This window comes from Epinephelus fuscoguttatus, linkage group LG14 (genome assembly GCF_011397635.1).
Source record: "Epinephelus fuscoguttatus linkage group LG14, E.fuscoguttatus.final_Chr_v1".
Classification (NCBI taxonomy): Eukaryota; Metazoa; Chordata; class Actinopteri; order Perciformes; family Serranidae; genus Epinephelus; species Epinephelus fuscoguttatus.
In genome coordinates this window covers 23215123-23231519 of record NC_064765.1, presented here as the reverse complement: position 1 = coordinate 23231519, position 16397 = coordinate 23215123, and the positions used below count along the sequence as shown (strand labels likewise).

At 41.4% G+C, this 16397-nt stretch overlaps 1 protein-coding gene across 4 annotated transcripts in view; it reads right to left on the bottom strand.

The window, feature by feature from the left end:
• Positions 1 to 16397, bottom strand: part of ttll5 (tubulin tyrosine ligase-like family, member 5) — a 60910-nt gene that overhangs the window by 33663 nt on the left and 10850 nt on the right. For 2 of the 4 annotated variants that reach the window (XM_049597228.1, XM_049597229.1), the window contains exons 13-16: positions 7641 to 7722; positions 7217 to 7278; positions 2913 to 2995; positions 2262 to 2303 (exon numbers count right to left, since the gene is read on the bottom strand). In XM_049597228.1, coding sequence (XP_049453185.1) covers positions 2262 to 2303; positions 2913 to 2995; positions 7217 to 7278; positions 7641 to 7722 — 269 coding nt within the window. The remainder of the gene's footprint in view (positions 1 to 2261; positions 2304 to 2912; positions 2996 to 7216; positions 7279 to 7640; positions 7723 to 16397) is intronic. The other 2 variants (XM_049597230.1, XM_049597231.1) reach the window with 1 other exon arrangement.

The window sequence follows — 16397 nt, the reverse complement described above, 5'->3', positions numbered from 1 at the left end:
CTGTCCGAAACATGTGGTATGTGCCAGGCGGACATAATTGCCAGTATTTTTTCATTATTGCAAGAAATTCCATTGACTCATTCACAAGTCAAAAATTTGTTTTATCTGAAAGAAACATGCAATATTTACATCTAAGATCATAGAAAAATAGTCAACCAAGTGCAATGATGTCCTCCAAGATAATATTTGTTTTTCAGTTTCAGTTATATATTGGGGGGACATTTTGGGCATTGGTGGGGGGGCACGTGTCCCCCTCAATGTATATGGTGACTACGGCCCTGTCAGCATGCATAATTAGGCTGCAGTTGTCTGGGTGTGCAAAGGTGAATTGCGCTTGTCTTGTTATACAAAGTTTGATGGAGTGTCAACTGGACAATATGGAGATATTTGCATCTTGAAAGCCGGACTACAAATGTGGATAGACAGGGAGAAACACACGCAAGCCTAAGATGTGGTAAGATACGATATTCCTCACTATATGAAATGACTGATAACAAGATCTGTATAATGGGTTGTAAAGAAATTCATCAGGTTTTTATTTTGTAGACAATTGATCTGGATTTATAGCATGATGGGATGACAGCACAATGATGTGTGTGGTATCACTGGAAAGCTCTAGTCCTGCGCTTTCATGTGATATACGTGGCATTTCTGTGCGAGCCTGCGTTCGCGAGTAATGCATCCAAGAGTAATGTGTGCAAAGCTGTATGAAAGCTCTGTTATACATCATTTTATTTATTGTTGGAAAGCTACAGTTCCGCTGTTTCACGTGATATGCGTGGCTTCTCGCTATGACGCACGGTCGTGGAGAAAATTCACAGAGAAGAACGGATGTGAATTTGGATGCACTATGCGTCGTTCGGGCCCATAGGGTTAAAGTGTGTAACCACGTTTCATTCAAAGTGAATGTTGTGAAATCTTGCTGACTTTTCCACATTGTTGACATCACTTAAATATTTGCCCATGACACTGAAAATCTTTTAGATAACACTAGGCTACACTTTCTATACTCCAACAAAACAAACTCTTCCCAGCACTCCTCCCTCCAATTCTCACTAAGGTTTCCATCTTTGCTTTTCCTGCAAGAAGTCACCTCTCCCAAGATTTCAGAACACAACTTCTCCTTGAGCAAGACTTAACAATAACAGAATAACAAACAGACCAGTGAAAAGTAAGTAAAAACCTTTCATTTCCCTGCAGGTTCCTTGCTATAATGTCGTCAGGCACTTCTAATAACAAACTGAGCCTGTCAGTGGCAAAAACAAGCACTTTTAATAGACGTTTATTGACAGTGCACAATTGCCCATAGGGATTACATTGCAGTCTGTTTTGCTGCTGCAGCTGGAGTGATCTCTCTCAGTACTGGACCAACTTCAAAAATTTCTGTCTCTATTAGTCACTGAGACACAATAACAAGGGGAAATAGGGTTCAGGTTGATAAATGTTGAAGTTTCCCTTTAAGTATTTGTAAAGATTGTGAAAATACTTGCAATTCTTACATTTTTGGTAAAGACCCCATCTGTTATTGACAACCTATTAACTTGAAACACAATCCTCATTTATGAATGGTGTGCAAACTACAGCTTGTGTAACAAAAATACCCTGCCTTCTTCTCTCCCTGTCACATAAATGAAGCATTTTTGTTATGCATAGGCATTCCTGGCTGCCTCTCCCGTTGCATGCACTACCAGGCTGTGATTGACAACTTTGGCATGCAGGTTGGAGCTCAGGCCAGACAGAGGGGCACAACCCCACAGGATTGCATACAGAATTTGTCATCTAAATAGCAGGGGGGATTACATTTAATTTGTCTGACGCGGCTGGGGGGATACAAAGGCAGCCAAAAAGTGACAAGGCCTAATCCTTCAGAAAAAGACTCATCTGTTGCCCCTCATCAGAGAAAAGGGAGAGTGAAGGTTCTCTGAAGGCCCCTGGAGTTCTTCTGCAGCCTCTGTGGTTTAGTGTCGGGCTTGTTTTAGGTACATATGAGTAACTCTGTGCAACAAAGTTTTGGGTCAAGTGGTGCATTGCAGCATTTAAAGCAATTGCTTACTAAGGCCACTTTGCTAATGTAATGAGCATTCTATTTAATATAGCATTTAGAATCGATCTGTCTGCCACCATGAAAAATTGTAAAGCCACATAATCAAATAAGCAAAAAGCAGCAAGCAATTTCTTACCAGTAATGTAATAGGCATCAGGGCATTGCAAAGGAACAAGACAACAGAAGATTAATATGTCTGAGTCTGAGGGAAACTCACCATTCTGCTGTGTGCAGTGGCTGTCAGTGCAGAAAGTGGTTTCTAAGAGGCAATGAGTGAAGACAGTGAGTGGTAGGTAAGCATCAGCCTTACCGTTAAACCTTTACGAAGCCGCATACAGACAGCATGCATGCCCCATCGATGTGCAACAATGAAACCTTGTTACTGTACGTCTAAACAGGCCTTTTACACAATATAAGGTGGAGCAGAAATCTGTCTGATTTAGTAATCTCCCTCCAGCAGATTCTGCGCCAAATCTGGGTGCAGTAGTCAAGTGGAGGGAGCCAAGTGCATTAGCTGTTGTGGCATCATTAGGCAACAAGGCCTAGAGAGAGCATTAGTCACTTGATTAGAAATGATAAAACAATAAGCCACAGAGTGTAGCACTTGCAAACTGATGTCACTCAAACAGTGTAATTACATTAGCAGTTGTTTTGCATTACAGTGAATTTTCCATGAGGGTAAGGGAAGAGCTCAATGGCAGTGGCAGGAATGTACTGTAAGCAACAGAGGGATGAGGACAAGAATGGGAATGTTTCACAAGGAAGGGTGAATGAGTGCAACACTTGGCTTGGCTCTTTACTGTGTGCGTGTGTGTGTATGTACGTGTGTGTGTGTGTGTGTGTGTGTGTGTGTGTGTGTATCCAGTACCTGTGTACGTTGCTTGGGTCCAGGATCCAAGGTGACTCGGTCAGAGCGTGGGTGTCTCGACAGGGGGTCCTGACACACAAAGCCTGCAGGGACACAGAAGAGCTATAAAGGGGGTATATCAATGACATCAGGTCTTAAACATGTTATTAATTCCCATGACCTTTATAAATTGCATCAGTGCATGAAAACCAAAGAGGAGCAATGGACACTGAGGAAATATATTACATGTTAACCAACAGTGTATGATGCTGATTCATTTTATTTGCTTTTAATATACTGACACACCTGCTGTACACCACTGAGCTTGTTTAAAGGAATAGTTCAACATTTTGAGAAATACGCATATGCTCACTATTAACGTGTAATATCTAGAGATGTTCCGATCAGGTTTTTTTGCCCCCAGTCCCGATCAGAGTAATTTAATATTGAGTATCTGCTGATACGGAGTCACAATCTGATACTTCTATTTTCCTAGATAATACAGCTGCCCAGTGCATACTTCAAGTACACCTTTATATGGATTAAATGTACATGCTTGACAAATGAATAGTTCTCCAGTGTATTGCCAAAAGAAAATTAAGAAAAACAAATCCCAGGATCCAAGCTGCTCCTTATTGTTTATTTTATGTAAGTAAATAGGTATAAAATAACAAACCCTCTCTTTAATCTTTTTGGCCTTGTCGCTGTTTCAAGGGAATGCCTCTGTCCCTTTAAGAGTCTACTCTCCAGTGTTTGGTGCCTTACTGCAGCCTTTGCATGAGTCACCTGTTCCACTGAGTATTTATTTTCATCGTCCGTGCATCTTTTGCATGGAACAGGCTACAGTAATGAGTTACTCTCATTGGCTTTTCGCTCCTGCAGCTTTTGTTGCACTTTGCAATGACGTGGTGAGTGTGGTTGTCGTCGGTTCTGTCTGTCTCCTTCCGCCTGCAGTGAAACACCATGTGCCATAAATGCGCAAGACTTTCACTCTGAGGTGAAATTAAATGAGTGTTCATAATTATGGTAGAAAACATATATTAACAGTCTCACACTGGATTTTGCTGGTGTTTATGGTGTGTCATATTTTACCGCAGGTGGGGCTCAGCCCCTGCATTTACATACACACACAGGAGATCAGTGGAGTGGAGAAGAGAAAGAGAGTAGGAGAGTTGGAGACAGCCGTATGCTGTGTATCCCTGCATGAAAGCTTTGCAAGAATAAAAAAAGTGTGTGACAGCTGACGTAAAACAGAGGATCGGATTCTCTTTATAACTCAGTATAGCCGATCCCCATCAGTTAAGAAATGCCTTGATCTTTGCCTTGAAATCAGATCAGGACATGTCTGGTAGTATCATGTTTGTTTAATCCGTACAAAAACCAAGGTGTAAAAGCGTTAATTTGATGTTTCATGTGGGGTTATGTGTCGGGCTATTTAATGTCTCTAAACAGTTGCCAGGCAACCAGCAAAGACTCCAGGAAGTTACAGCTTTTTGTAGGTAATAAAAAGGCACCACTGGGCAGAGCCAGGCTAGCTGTTTTTCCCTGTCTCTAGCCTTAATGCTGAACAAAGCTAACTGGCTGTTGGCAATAGCCTTATATACAATGGACAGACATGAGTGTAGTATCAATCATGCCATCTAACTCCACACCAGAAAGCTAATACACATATTTCCCATAGGGCTACCCCCTGAAAGTCGAAAATTCGAATCATCAGCTGGAGACAACTAGGATTACTTCAAGTCGAGCAGTTTCTTATGTTTGTTTGTTTTGTGTTATTTTTGTTAGTCAGTGTACTTCGGGGGCCGAGATGTCCCCAGATTTAGCTTCAGAGTGAGGGCTCCTGGCTTTTACGCTGCTCTCTCTACAGGCAGCTGCGGACCGAGACCCAGTTATATTTGCACATTTCTGATTTGTCCTTAGCGTAGTTAGCCTGTATTAGCTCGGAGGGCTAACTTGGCTTGTTTACTGTATTACGTGAACATCACTGTCACCCTGAATGTCCCGCCAAACCCCATTCAAACTCTCAAACTCTATACGGAAAATGGAAATGAACAGTTGAATATTCATATTGAACAGCCAAATGTCATTCGACTAACATAATTTCATTTGGGTACGACCCTAACTTCCCAAAGTGTCAAACTATTCCTTTAACTTTTTAGTCAGGGAAAAGAAGACGCGTTTTCTCATGGTGACACTCTACTTAGGATTCACACAGCTCCACACATTTACATTTTAGTGGTAGTTGATAAGGGTGGGGAAAAATGTTTGTAATTCACATTCCTCACTAAGATGTTCCCACCCAGTCAATAAGATTTAAATCTATGATCTTGTGTTTATTAATTCCCACACTGCCTCAAAGCTATCTAGTGGTAAAAGTGAAATGTTAAAGAAATGTGTTTATGGTGCATCTTGCAGTCACACTCGAGGTGAATTAAGTCTATTGACAGCTTGGAGCCCGAGGCTATTTGTACTACCTCATCCAAGCCGTCAGGTAAGAATCAGGCCCCTGCCATGCTCTTGCCTAAACACAGCAATTATTACAAACATGGGCGACACGGAGCTGACAGCTTCACACAGGCGGAAAATGAATGCTAATGGAATGCTGTCATTATTTACAGGTCTGGGATGCAGCCCAAGTGTTATCAGCCAACAGCGACTTAGTTTGTTTGGTACATAATAGATGTGCTATGTTTTACATGCCACTGCTCATTTTCCCCAGACCCGCAGTAACGTCGCAGTCCAAAGATAACTGGCAATTTATGATTCTACTCTTTCATTTAATGAGCCAGAGGGGAGGGTTTCAAGCCACAGCATGGCCTAGGCTAAGACGCACGCGCGTATGTGCACACACGCACACACACAATAGCCATTCCTTTAATATCATTAGGCTGAGACCACAGACAGACTTAATGGTTCAGTGCCAGTTTAGATGGACGCCTGCTAATCAGTGGGCTCCATGTATCCTGTGAATGGTAATGAGGGTAAATCAGAGGATTAAGTGGAGTCAAAAAATCAAGAGATGTTAAACTTTGCTTGATATGGGTCTCTTTTTACTACATATGTACTTTAACTCTCATTTACAAGGATATAGACAAGCTGTCACACCTCTTCATGTGGTCAAGGTATGAGACTTTCCTTGGTTCAAACTTGCAAATCACAAAATATTATAAGCTTGTCTTCTGCATGAGAATTCAATAATTAGGAAAGGAGGAGACATAACAGAGACACATCTCATTCCATGCTACAAACACTGTTGTATAAACAGTGTTTATCTCTGCCTTGGGCCAGGCATTTTTTGCATCTTCATGCAACAGATCACTTCAGTTTGACATGTCAGATCCAGTTTCTCAAGAAAGCTTAATGACTACATAACAGCTAAGGCCTCTGTTGACAATTTTGTCCGCAAGTCATTTAATGTTAATTAATGAAGGCTGCGGTTTATTCTCTCAGCGCTGAAGCCATGCAGCTATTTTCGGCACTTTGCTTTGCCCAAGCTTAACCAGTGGAATGAAGGAAAACATTAAGCATTAAACAATAGACGACTGTCTCCACCTGCTTGAAACCTGCTGGTTACGAGTAAAGCCAACTAGCATTCCAAGAAAGAAGAAAGGACTGGAGCGTGCCGATTAATTTACAGCCTTTAATAGCGCAAACAGACTAATGTTTCAACACCTCCGGGTCTTCATCAGCTAGCAGGTATGCCTTTGGGGTGAAGTTAGTCAAGAAAAAACAGCATACTTACAACACGTCATTTTATACAAGCATCTCCAAGATTAATATTTTCACACCAATTACAGCGGTGAATAACCTCTCATTTGTACCTTGTGCAAAATATCCTATATTTTACTTATTAAACATGGGCTTTTTGCACTTCCAAGCTAAAACATGAGTAGTAAAGATGTTCTTAGGTGCTAAAAGCTAAACATTTGTGCTTTAAGTATCTAAGAACATCTTGACAGTCAGTGTAAATTTGTTTTTAAGCTCTGAATGTGACTGATGGTGGGTGTTACAAAAAATGATTTAGTAATACAATTTTTCTATGACCTTTAATGTGCTGTATTTGCCCTATGTTTTCCTTCCTCTCTTAGTTATGTGGTGGTTAATGATATGACTTAAACTGTGAAAGTTTTCTTAGATTTTTAGGGTTTCTGTTTGTTTGATGTTCTTCATTTCACCACCATATAATTTAATCATGTAATGGGTTTAAAAATCAAGCAATAAGCAGTGTATTTACATGAACTAAATGTCTGTGAAGTAGTGCAATCACTTGTGCAAACCTTGGATGCAAGTTGTATTTAGTCATTGTTTCAGCATGTACTCACCCACAAGTGAAAACATGTCTGCAATCATGCTGGCCTTTATCTTCAGATCCAAGGGCGCATCACTGTAAATAAGTAGATTTTCAAAATAATAAAATAAAAAAAGGAAACAAAGAGACAAACAAGAAAATTACAACACATACACAGGGCAGAGGAAAATGAGTCAACTGTCGTAAGAAGATACAGATCTGTTGCGTGACTTTGACTAAACTGCTAAACTGACTTAACACTTATGTAGGAGATGTTAGCCTCCGGGCATGCTGTGTGAATGCCATTTCCTTTGATGTGGCATTTAACATCATTTTTTTGTTTCATAATCAGAGAAAAAGCCCTGTTTGAGTTGGTGGGGTAAAGGGAACAGTTTCAGTGAGAGATTCTCCTGAAACAACCAAATAAAGAGTCAAATGACTGAGACAACGTCACTCACCAGGCCAGGGAGGGAGAAAGGTTCACTTCTAACAACCAGGGTTTGAGGTTGGAGTCAATGAGCACGTCGAAACCGTACAGTTCTACAGAGGGAAACACAAAATGAATCAAAAGGCTTTCACCACAGACTGGGAGGCAGAATTAGAAAACCTCTGAGATCTGCTCACTGAAAATAAAAGATGAAGGCTATCAAAGTCACTCAAGTTTTATCATGGCTCCATAATGTGGCATTTGGCAACATGGCCTGTGCCTTTCTGCTACTGATTACACGCATGTTATATCCCCAATCACTCAAGAGAGAAACGTTCACCAAAGCCTGCTACTGAGGGATTGGCTCAATTACATTAACTAAGTACATACACATTTCATCTGTCATGAAGTTTCTTACGTAAGACGGTAGATCAAAAACACGCTGGGGCTGTGAATATTTTCATACATACAGTCAATAATTTTCTCATGACTGGGAAGGTTAAGCAGTCTACATGTTGTCACTACATATTAACGAGAAGGATGGCGCTCTAATGGGTACCAGAAAAAGCTTCACCCCTATCATAAAGTTAGTATCTTAAAAATATGAACTCCAGAAGTACAAAGCTGGAAATCTGACAGCATATCTCAAGTGGCAGAAACCTGGGGAATTAGAGAGCCTTAGGCTATATATTGTATATATTTCACTCCCATAATAGCTGAGCACTGAGTGACACAATAAAAGCCTTTTACAAAGTGGTCAGGAAGTTCCCTGTGTAAAAATTCATCCATTCTATCCCAATTTTCCCAGTAGTTTCACAGACTGATATATGGCTCACTGCGACAGAGTTGGCCTATGTACCCTTTGAAAGCCCCCACACTGCTCTGGGGAGTGTCACCCTGTAAGCCAACGACCCGCCGGCCCCAGCAGCAGCGTGCAGGGAAACCACAGTATTTTACAGGGATAGGGCAAAACCCAGCCATTGAGCCAGAGGAAAAATCCTTCTAATGGCACTTCAAAAGAATAGACTGTGTTGAGAATAGGCCAGGGGGGTTGGAGGTTTCAAAGCTGCCATAACCAGCTCTGTTTGTTCAAGCATCTCAGGTCAGTGCCAGTGTTAAGCATACAAAAGGCAGCGTGACAGCAGGCAGTGGCTTTATATTGCACTTGGTTGAATAATGTGAGGCTGGGTAATTCTAGTTTAACTGAACGAGTTATTTGGCTATTTATTACTTACTGTAGTAACCTCCACCCTGGCCATACAGAATGTCGAGGCAATACCTTGGTTTTTCGATGAAAGGAGCTCTGACTTTACACAACAAGATAATTTTAATCATCAAGAGAAGTTCTGAAAAAAAATGGGAGCATGGAGTTGGAAAGACATGGGCATTTACCAGACAGGGAGACTCTAACGAAAGATGCTATCGAATTGCACTATTGGAAATTTAAGATCCAGGGTTTTTCCAGGCTGCTTCCATTTCAACCATTCTTTTTTAATCTGTCTCTTGTGTGTCTTGTGAGTCCCCCAACCTCATAGAAGTATAATAGTAAATCTTCAAAGAGTACTCTCTGAAGATTTTATCGTTCCCTGAAATAAATTAATTGTATGTTTTTTCTTTACTTTACTAGTTTTAATTATCTGTATTTTAGGGGCAGTGTGTTAGATTTAAGGGGACGTATTGGCAGAAATGGAATATAATAGGTATGTTTTCTTTAGTGTATTATCAAAAATAAGAATCACTGTGTTTTCATTACCCTAGAGTGAGCCGTCTACATCTACAGGGGAAGCGGGTCCTTGTCTACAGAGGGCCATGTTGCACTATGTTTCTACAATAGCCCACAGTGGACAAACCTGACGATGGCTCTAGATAAGGTCATCCGTGTTTTCATGTTTTCGCATTGGCCACCGTAGTCAACAGCCCGTAAGCGATGAGAGCATCAGAAAAACACAGATTGAAACTGCTTTATTCTGTCTTTTTACCAGATTATATTTGAGTCCATTTATTTTAGAGAGGAAGAGACCTGAAGGACATTTCGTCTCCTGCTAAAAACTTTCTGCATGTCTGGATCTTAAGTTATCAGAGCATAAAGGTTAGCACGCACATCAGAAGGTGCTGGGTAGTGGCTTGTCGTCGACATGCCAAACAGCGTTAGATAACAGGGTATGTGCAGGAATCGTGAGGTTAATTTCAATACCTTTTTAAGACTTTTTTAAGACCTTCCAAAAAAAACCTTAAGACCTCATCGCCACTTCAAACTGTCGTTAGCAGCAACGCATCTTTAACTTACTTAACAGTTGTAGTTTGCAATTAAATCTATGGAGCACAAACATACAACAGAACTCAGATAAGATGAGAAGGAATAAAGCTTGAAAGAATAAATTAAACTAAAAGCAGGTTTATTAAAATACACCTTAGGTCATAACAAGTAACACAGCTCTACAGCTCAACATCAACTATTCAAGGCCAACTTGCTGAAAACAACAACCTTATGGCTAGCCCCTCACATGTGGGATTCAGGGCTGACCCAAAAAATTCAAAGCTTCGTTTGATGGCATGGGATTCGATTGTGGGGAAAAAAAACCCAACAAATATTAGGCCTTTTTTTCCTCTCGTTTTTTGGGGGGACCTTGAACGCAACACTAATCATGCCGTCCATTTATGGTTGTTTTTTTCCCCTTTAGCCATATGTAAACTCAGAGAGCGAGAAGCAATATCTGTTAGGCATATAAGATTTCATGTTTCATGTAATTGATTGATTGTTTTTGGTTGGTTATTAAAAAAGAAAACATCTCCGACAAGGAAATAGAAAGTCCGATGTGCAATGAATGGAGACCTATTATCGTGCTTGAACACAGACAACTAAATTCTTTCAACAGTGTGACTCATAATAATGATAAAATAGATTTTACTGATGTAAAATAATATGCTGATGGTGACATTTTCCACTGGTCCGCTGCGCTCTGAGTCTGGTGTCAGTGACACATGCTGCTCTGAGTCGCGCATCTGTCTGCTTGCGCTGCAGTGTGCACCGAGGGTTTTAATTTTCAATGTTAAATCAAAAGTTAAACACTACTTATCAGCAACCAGAAGAGCTTTTTCGTTTGCGAATATTTTTATCTTAATTCTAGGGTTGCAAGAAACTACGCTTTCGCCATAATTTTTAAGTTATTAACTTTTTTGGACTTTTTTTTTTCGCTCAGCCCCCATCCCAAGTGGCAGTCCGAGTGTGTCTACCTACACATTGTTGTTTGTAACAGTCGCGAGGAGGAAAATAAATTATACATCCATGGATACTTTTTGGCAAAGCTTGAATGCCAAGAAAATTTAATACTTAATAAAATCGTGATTAAGACTTTTTAAATACTTTTTAAGGGGCTTAATTTTCCAACATTTGATTTATCAACTTTTAATACTTTTTAAAACCCCGTGGACACCCTGGAGAAACATTGATTTGTACAGTGAAAATACTTTTAGTGTTTCTACCAGTTTTACCGAGAGGAAGAGACCTTTGCGGATAATTCAGCTCCTGGTAAAAACCTCCTAACATTGTAGACTGGAGGAATTCTGACAAGAAGTTTCAGCCGATTGCAATCTGCGATCCTCACCGCTAGATGCCACTAAATCCCCCTAAATCTTACACACTGTTCCTTTAAGACGAGTTGAAGAAAATGCACACTGGATTTTGTTCCCTGGGCTATATTACATGGGTCAAGAGGTCAAAATATGGTGGCTTTATGAGGTCCAAACTGGTGAAACTGCAAACTGTATTTTCATGATGGAACTGAACAGAGTTTGCCATACATCCCTGAGCCAAGATCAGCAACCGAAGCTGCCACTGCCATCTTTAACTTCTTTAACTTCTGAGAACAGACGGGACCCCCACTGCTAAAAAAAGTACTTGCTTAAGCAGAGCACTGAGATTTTATTTTCCACTTGCCGGCTTATCCCATCCTACCCACTTCTGTGTAAAAACGCACACATAAAACATTATGTATTAGTCTTGAGGAACGGAGTACTGGAATAAATGGGTTTGAGCCTGCAGTGCCTCACCAGTGGCACCACAACAACAGGGGAAAATGGGGAGGTGTTACACCACCTCACCAACCCCCGACAACCAGGCTCCATGTGCCGCTCATTTTCCCCCAATTAGGAGCAGACGCCGGTACTGCGCCATGAGTATGCCGAGCCGCTCGCTGCTAGACACGTTTGTTCTGTGCCTCGACCGCTGCCGGGGGCTGTTAAATGCACCCGCAGAGAGCCCACAACAAGCATCACAGACAAGGAGAGGAGAGGCAGCGAACATGCACATCACACCCATTAAAGAGGGCGGGAGAGAAAAAATGTGACAGAGTAAAGGGATGATGAAGAGCATTTTTTGTTTATTATTGGATGGGCGCTGCTGGAAACTTCACCACAAGAGACAAACGCCCAAAAACAATAATCTCCCCACCCTGGCCGTGCAGCCGGTTGGCCCACAACAACAGCAACATAAAGTATTTCCTTCATGTGTGTTTTCTTCATAGGCAAGGACAATTGGATTACTCTTGCATCATTCTGAGATAAATTATTGCCCCTGAAGTGTTTCACTGCTGTTAGTGGGAACAGTGTGGAGCCATAATCATGAAAACACTCTGAGGACAACAAATTAAAGTAATAGTTAACACTCTATATATCTTACTATGATAGTGGGACCCAATCCATGAATCACTCTTTAAAGGATTCTGAATTATACAGCAGCAACACTGTCATCATAGGCATACCAACACTGTGCTGCAGCGAAGTGTGGGAGTATCTGACAAATGTAAAACAGTGAGAGTGGTTCACAGACGGGAGATCCAACCACACTCAGCACTTAATGAGGGACGTTCAGTGGAACACAGGACCAGTAAGTGGAATGTTTTGTGTGTAATAAAATAGGCCTTTGGCTTGGCTAATCAGATCTTAGTCAAAACATCTCGTAATCAGCATCCCTCAGCAAAAAGCCTGTCCATTAATCACACGGCAGCGGTAAGGAGCTGCATGGGTGGCATTTTCTCCCCACAGACACACACACACACACACACTCTCGCACACACTTCTTACCAATGTAAAACGAAAAATCTGTTGTTTTTATTTCTTCCCACATGAGACATTACGGAGCTATAAAAAGGTTTTGTTACAGTATGCCCATTTAGATACGGATGTGCAATTTGAGCAAAGGGAAGAAATCCCATTCGAAAACTATAAACATAATATTAAAGCCATTAATAGACATTAAAATGGCAGGGAACAATTTGCAGTAAATTAAGATTATAATGTGCCTTATGATCTTGCATGGCTCCCTTCCAGACAAACCAGAGACCGTATAAAAACTCTAAACAATGGCTGCTTTTATCGGCACATTCACTGCCCAAACACGCATGTATGTGCTGCCCTGCATTCTGATGCTTTACCTGTTTACAATTACAGGCAGCTGCCGAGGCAGGGGATGAACGCTGAGTGTACTGTAGGTTGCAGGGGGAGTGGGAAAATGGTGCCGATAAGTGCAGGAGAAAACGAAAAGGGAGCTGAAGCTGACAACAGCTGGCTGAACATGACTCCGTGGTGGTTTGGGTGGGTTTTTATTAAAGAGACCAAAAAAAAAACCCCACAAAGACACTTGACTGGACTCCCCGAAGCTAAAGCAGACCTGTGTGTTTGTAAAAGCCATGCTTTACACTGGTTCCTACATGTCTCTGTATTTATGCTGTCCATACATACTCACACACGCAACATGACCACACTGGGAGGAACAGATCAACAGAGAGAGAGGATGAGGGTGGTCCTCTTGGAACCGTCAGTGTCTGTCTTTGGAAACTTAATCCTGTAGACAGACTATGAATGCTGTAATTAACTTGCTTGGGGCCATCTGAAGACAACAAAATTACACTCGATTCAATAGTAAACTGATACCGCTGAAGTAGGGTAATGGGCATGTTCACAGCAGACCACAGCGTATTATGTATCTCAGGAAAAGGTGTAGAACCTAATTGCTTTTGTGCCAGACAATGACATGCTGTGGTATCTGTGTCTGTACACGTCTCTATAGGCTTATCCAGGGCTGCACACTGTACAGTACAACACAAAAGATGGCACCATTGTAGTGTCATCAGTGTTTCATTCTGTACTCTCGCACTTTCTATCAAGATTTTAACATTTCTGTGCTACAGAACAGGGGTGGGACAAAATATAGATCCGGCAATATATCGTATTACTTCCCCTAGTGATATGTAATCCATATACTGGGGTCAAATATCGATATTTTTAATAAAACATGCAGCCGCTCTAAACGGATTCCTCTGCCAATTTGACTCAACAAAGTCCATGACTCCAATTGTTGGTGCTTAACAAAAGAATGAATGAAGTTAACCAACTTGCAGTGAAGAAGAAACTCACAGGGGGAAAATGGCGGACAGAGGGGAAAACAAATCAGAGGCACCATCAGATTTCAAGTCAAGTCTGGGCCCACTTTAGCTTTTACAACACAGACAGGACAAACAAAATTGATTAAGACAACATAATACAATGTAAGAACTGTCTAGTGACAGTAAAGTACACAGAGACACAACAAACATGCACAGCCACTTGATCTGTCATCATCTTGATCTCAGTGTGAAGAAAACGGCTAATGCTACCACACCTGTAAGTCAACCTATGATGTGTGTGTGTGTGTGTGTGTGTGTGTGTGTGTGTGTGTGTTGAAGAGGTATTTAGCTAAGTCTCAATGTACTATTTTGCACATTGTTTCATCTCAGTTGTCAAAATCTGTGAAACTGACAACACAATGATGATTTGAGTGATTAACTAAATAATTCCTGATACTTAGGGGTATTTTTTCCTCTTCAGTTACACAGACATCATTATGTATAGGAGATGCTTGTCTTGCAAGGTGTCAAGTATCGCTGTAACATGATAGAATCATTATTGCGGGCAACATATCGTGATAGTGTCATATCTTGAGTTACTCTGTGATTACCAACCCTAATACAGAAGCAATATCAGATTATTTTGCTCATGCAGAAGCAGAGCTCTGTTTATATATGCAAAGGAATGTAAATAGTATGGTGCAATGCAGTATGTAAATTTACATGTTATCACTGAACATTCCATGAAGCATTTTTGCGATTAGGACACGGGGATGTGTTCAAAATAATATTTCTGAGTTGCCTGAATGAGGGACTGAATGAGAGCAAACTTGTTTTCCCATCACACCAAAGATATGTGTCATCTGGTTGTTTATTCGTGTCTATCGCACATGTATGAGAGCCAGGTTGAGGCTTGGTAAGCCACATTTCCCTGTAAATACCTGCATGGTCAACATTCACACCCTGGGCTAATGTGGTTTTTCAACCTAGCAGTAATGCTCAGGGTGCAGATAGCATCTTCATGCAGGCGACTGTGTGATGGTGTGAGTCCACGCTGCTACGCGCCCCGTACAGCCCAAACAACCACCAATCAGTAGGGCTATTATGTCTACAGAAGCCTGTCACAACTGCAAAGCCCTTTATTTTTCTAACATGTGAGAGGTGAAAGAGAGTGTGGGCGGGAGAGGGAGAATCATAAACAAACAGCGAGAAAAGAGGAAAAAGAGACAGTGGTGCTGAGGGAGGCTTGGCCAGTGCGCTCGCTTTCAAACCCCCAAAATCTCAGAGAGACTGCCAGACAGAGAGAGAGAGAGAGCAGACAATTAGTGCCAACACTAACACGGGTAATGGCTCCAAAATGGAGTTCACACGAGCCCGCTGCTAGGCAGGAGCAGCCAAGAAAACAGTCAGCCTAAATCAGGCAGACCTGAATGGCAACAGTGAGGAGGAAGCAAATTCCTGCTTCGGTCAATAGGCCCTCCACGACCCAGCAGCCAGTCAGAGGGCAGCAACAGGCAGGAAGGCTCCACACTGAGGAATGACTGTCTACAACCTCAGCTCGGCTCAGTGGAGAAATAGTATAGAGGAACTGCTGGACAATGAATATGAAACTGAAAGGAAATGTGAGGGGTGGAGCAGTGTGTATGACTGAGTATGTGTGAGGCTATCTGCACTGTGAGCAAAAAAATCATCTAAAGGAAATTCCTGTGAAGCTGCAAATCTTACCAGTTTCATTTTGCTGTCCTAGACAGCTTGTTTTAATATTAATGCCCTTCACCTTCAAACTAGCCACTAATCTCAAGATCAGTGCAGGTCTAAATGTGTTAAAGGGACAGTTCACCCCCAAAAACAAAAATACACAGTTGTCTTCTTACCTGTAGTGCTGTTTATCTTTCTCATTTGTTTTGCTGTGAGTTGCAGAGTGTTGGAGATATCAGCCATAGAGATGTCTGCCTTCTCTTGAATATAATGGAACTAGATGGCACTTGGCTTGTGGTGCTAAAAACGCCAAAAAAATACATTTGAAAAACTCAACAGCAGTGTCTGTTTCCAGAAACTATGACCAAGTTACTCAAGATAATCCACAGACCTTGTTGTGAGTAGTTTCATGTAGGAACTATTTTCTATTTATTGAGTACACCGACTTATCGAATCACAGCACAGAAGGAAGTATGCAGCTAGCTAACAGCTCAGCCGAGGAAAATGCCATTAATGTTTCCATCTCGGGCCTTTCATCTATGAGCAGATGTACGCTTACTTCTGTACAGTGATCTGGTTGGCGGGTGTACTTCTATAGAAAGAAAATAGTTCCTAGATGAAACTGCTAACAACAAGGACTGTGAAATATCTTGAGTAAACGGGTCATGATTTCTGTCATGAGACATTGTTGTTGAGTTTTTCAAAAG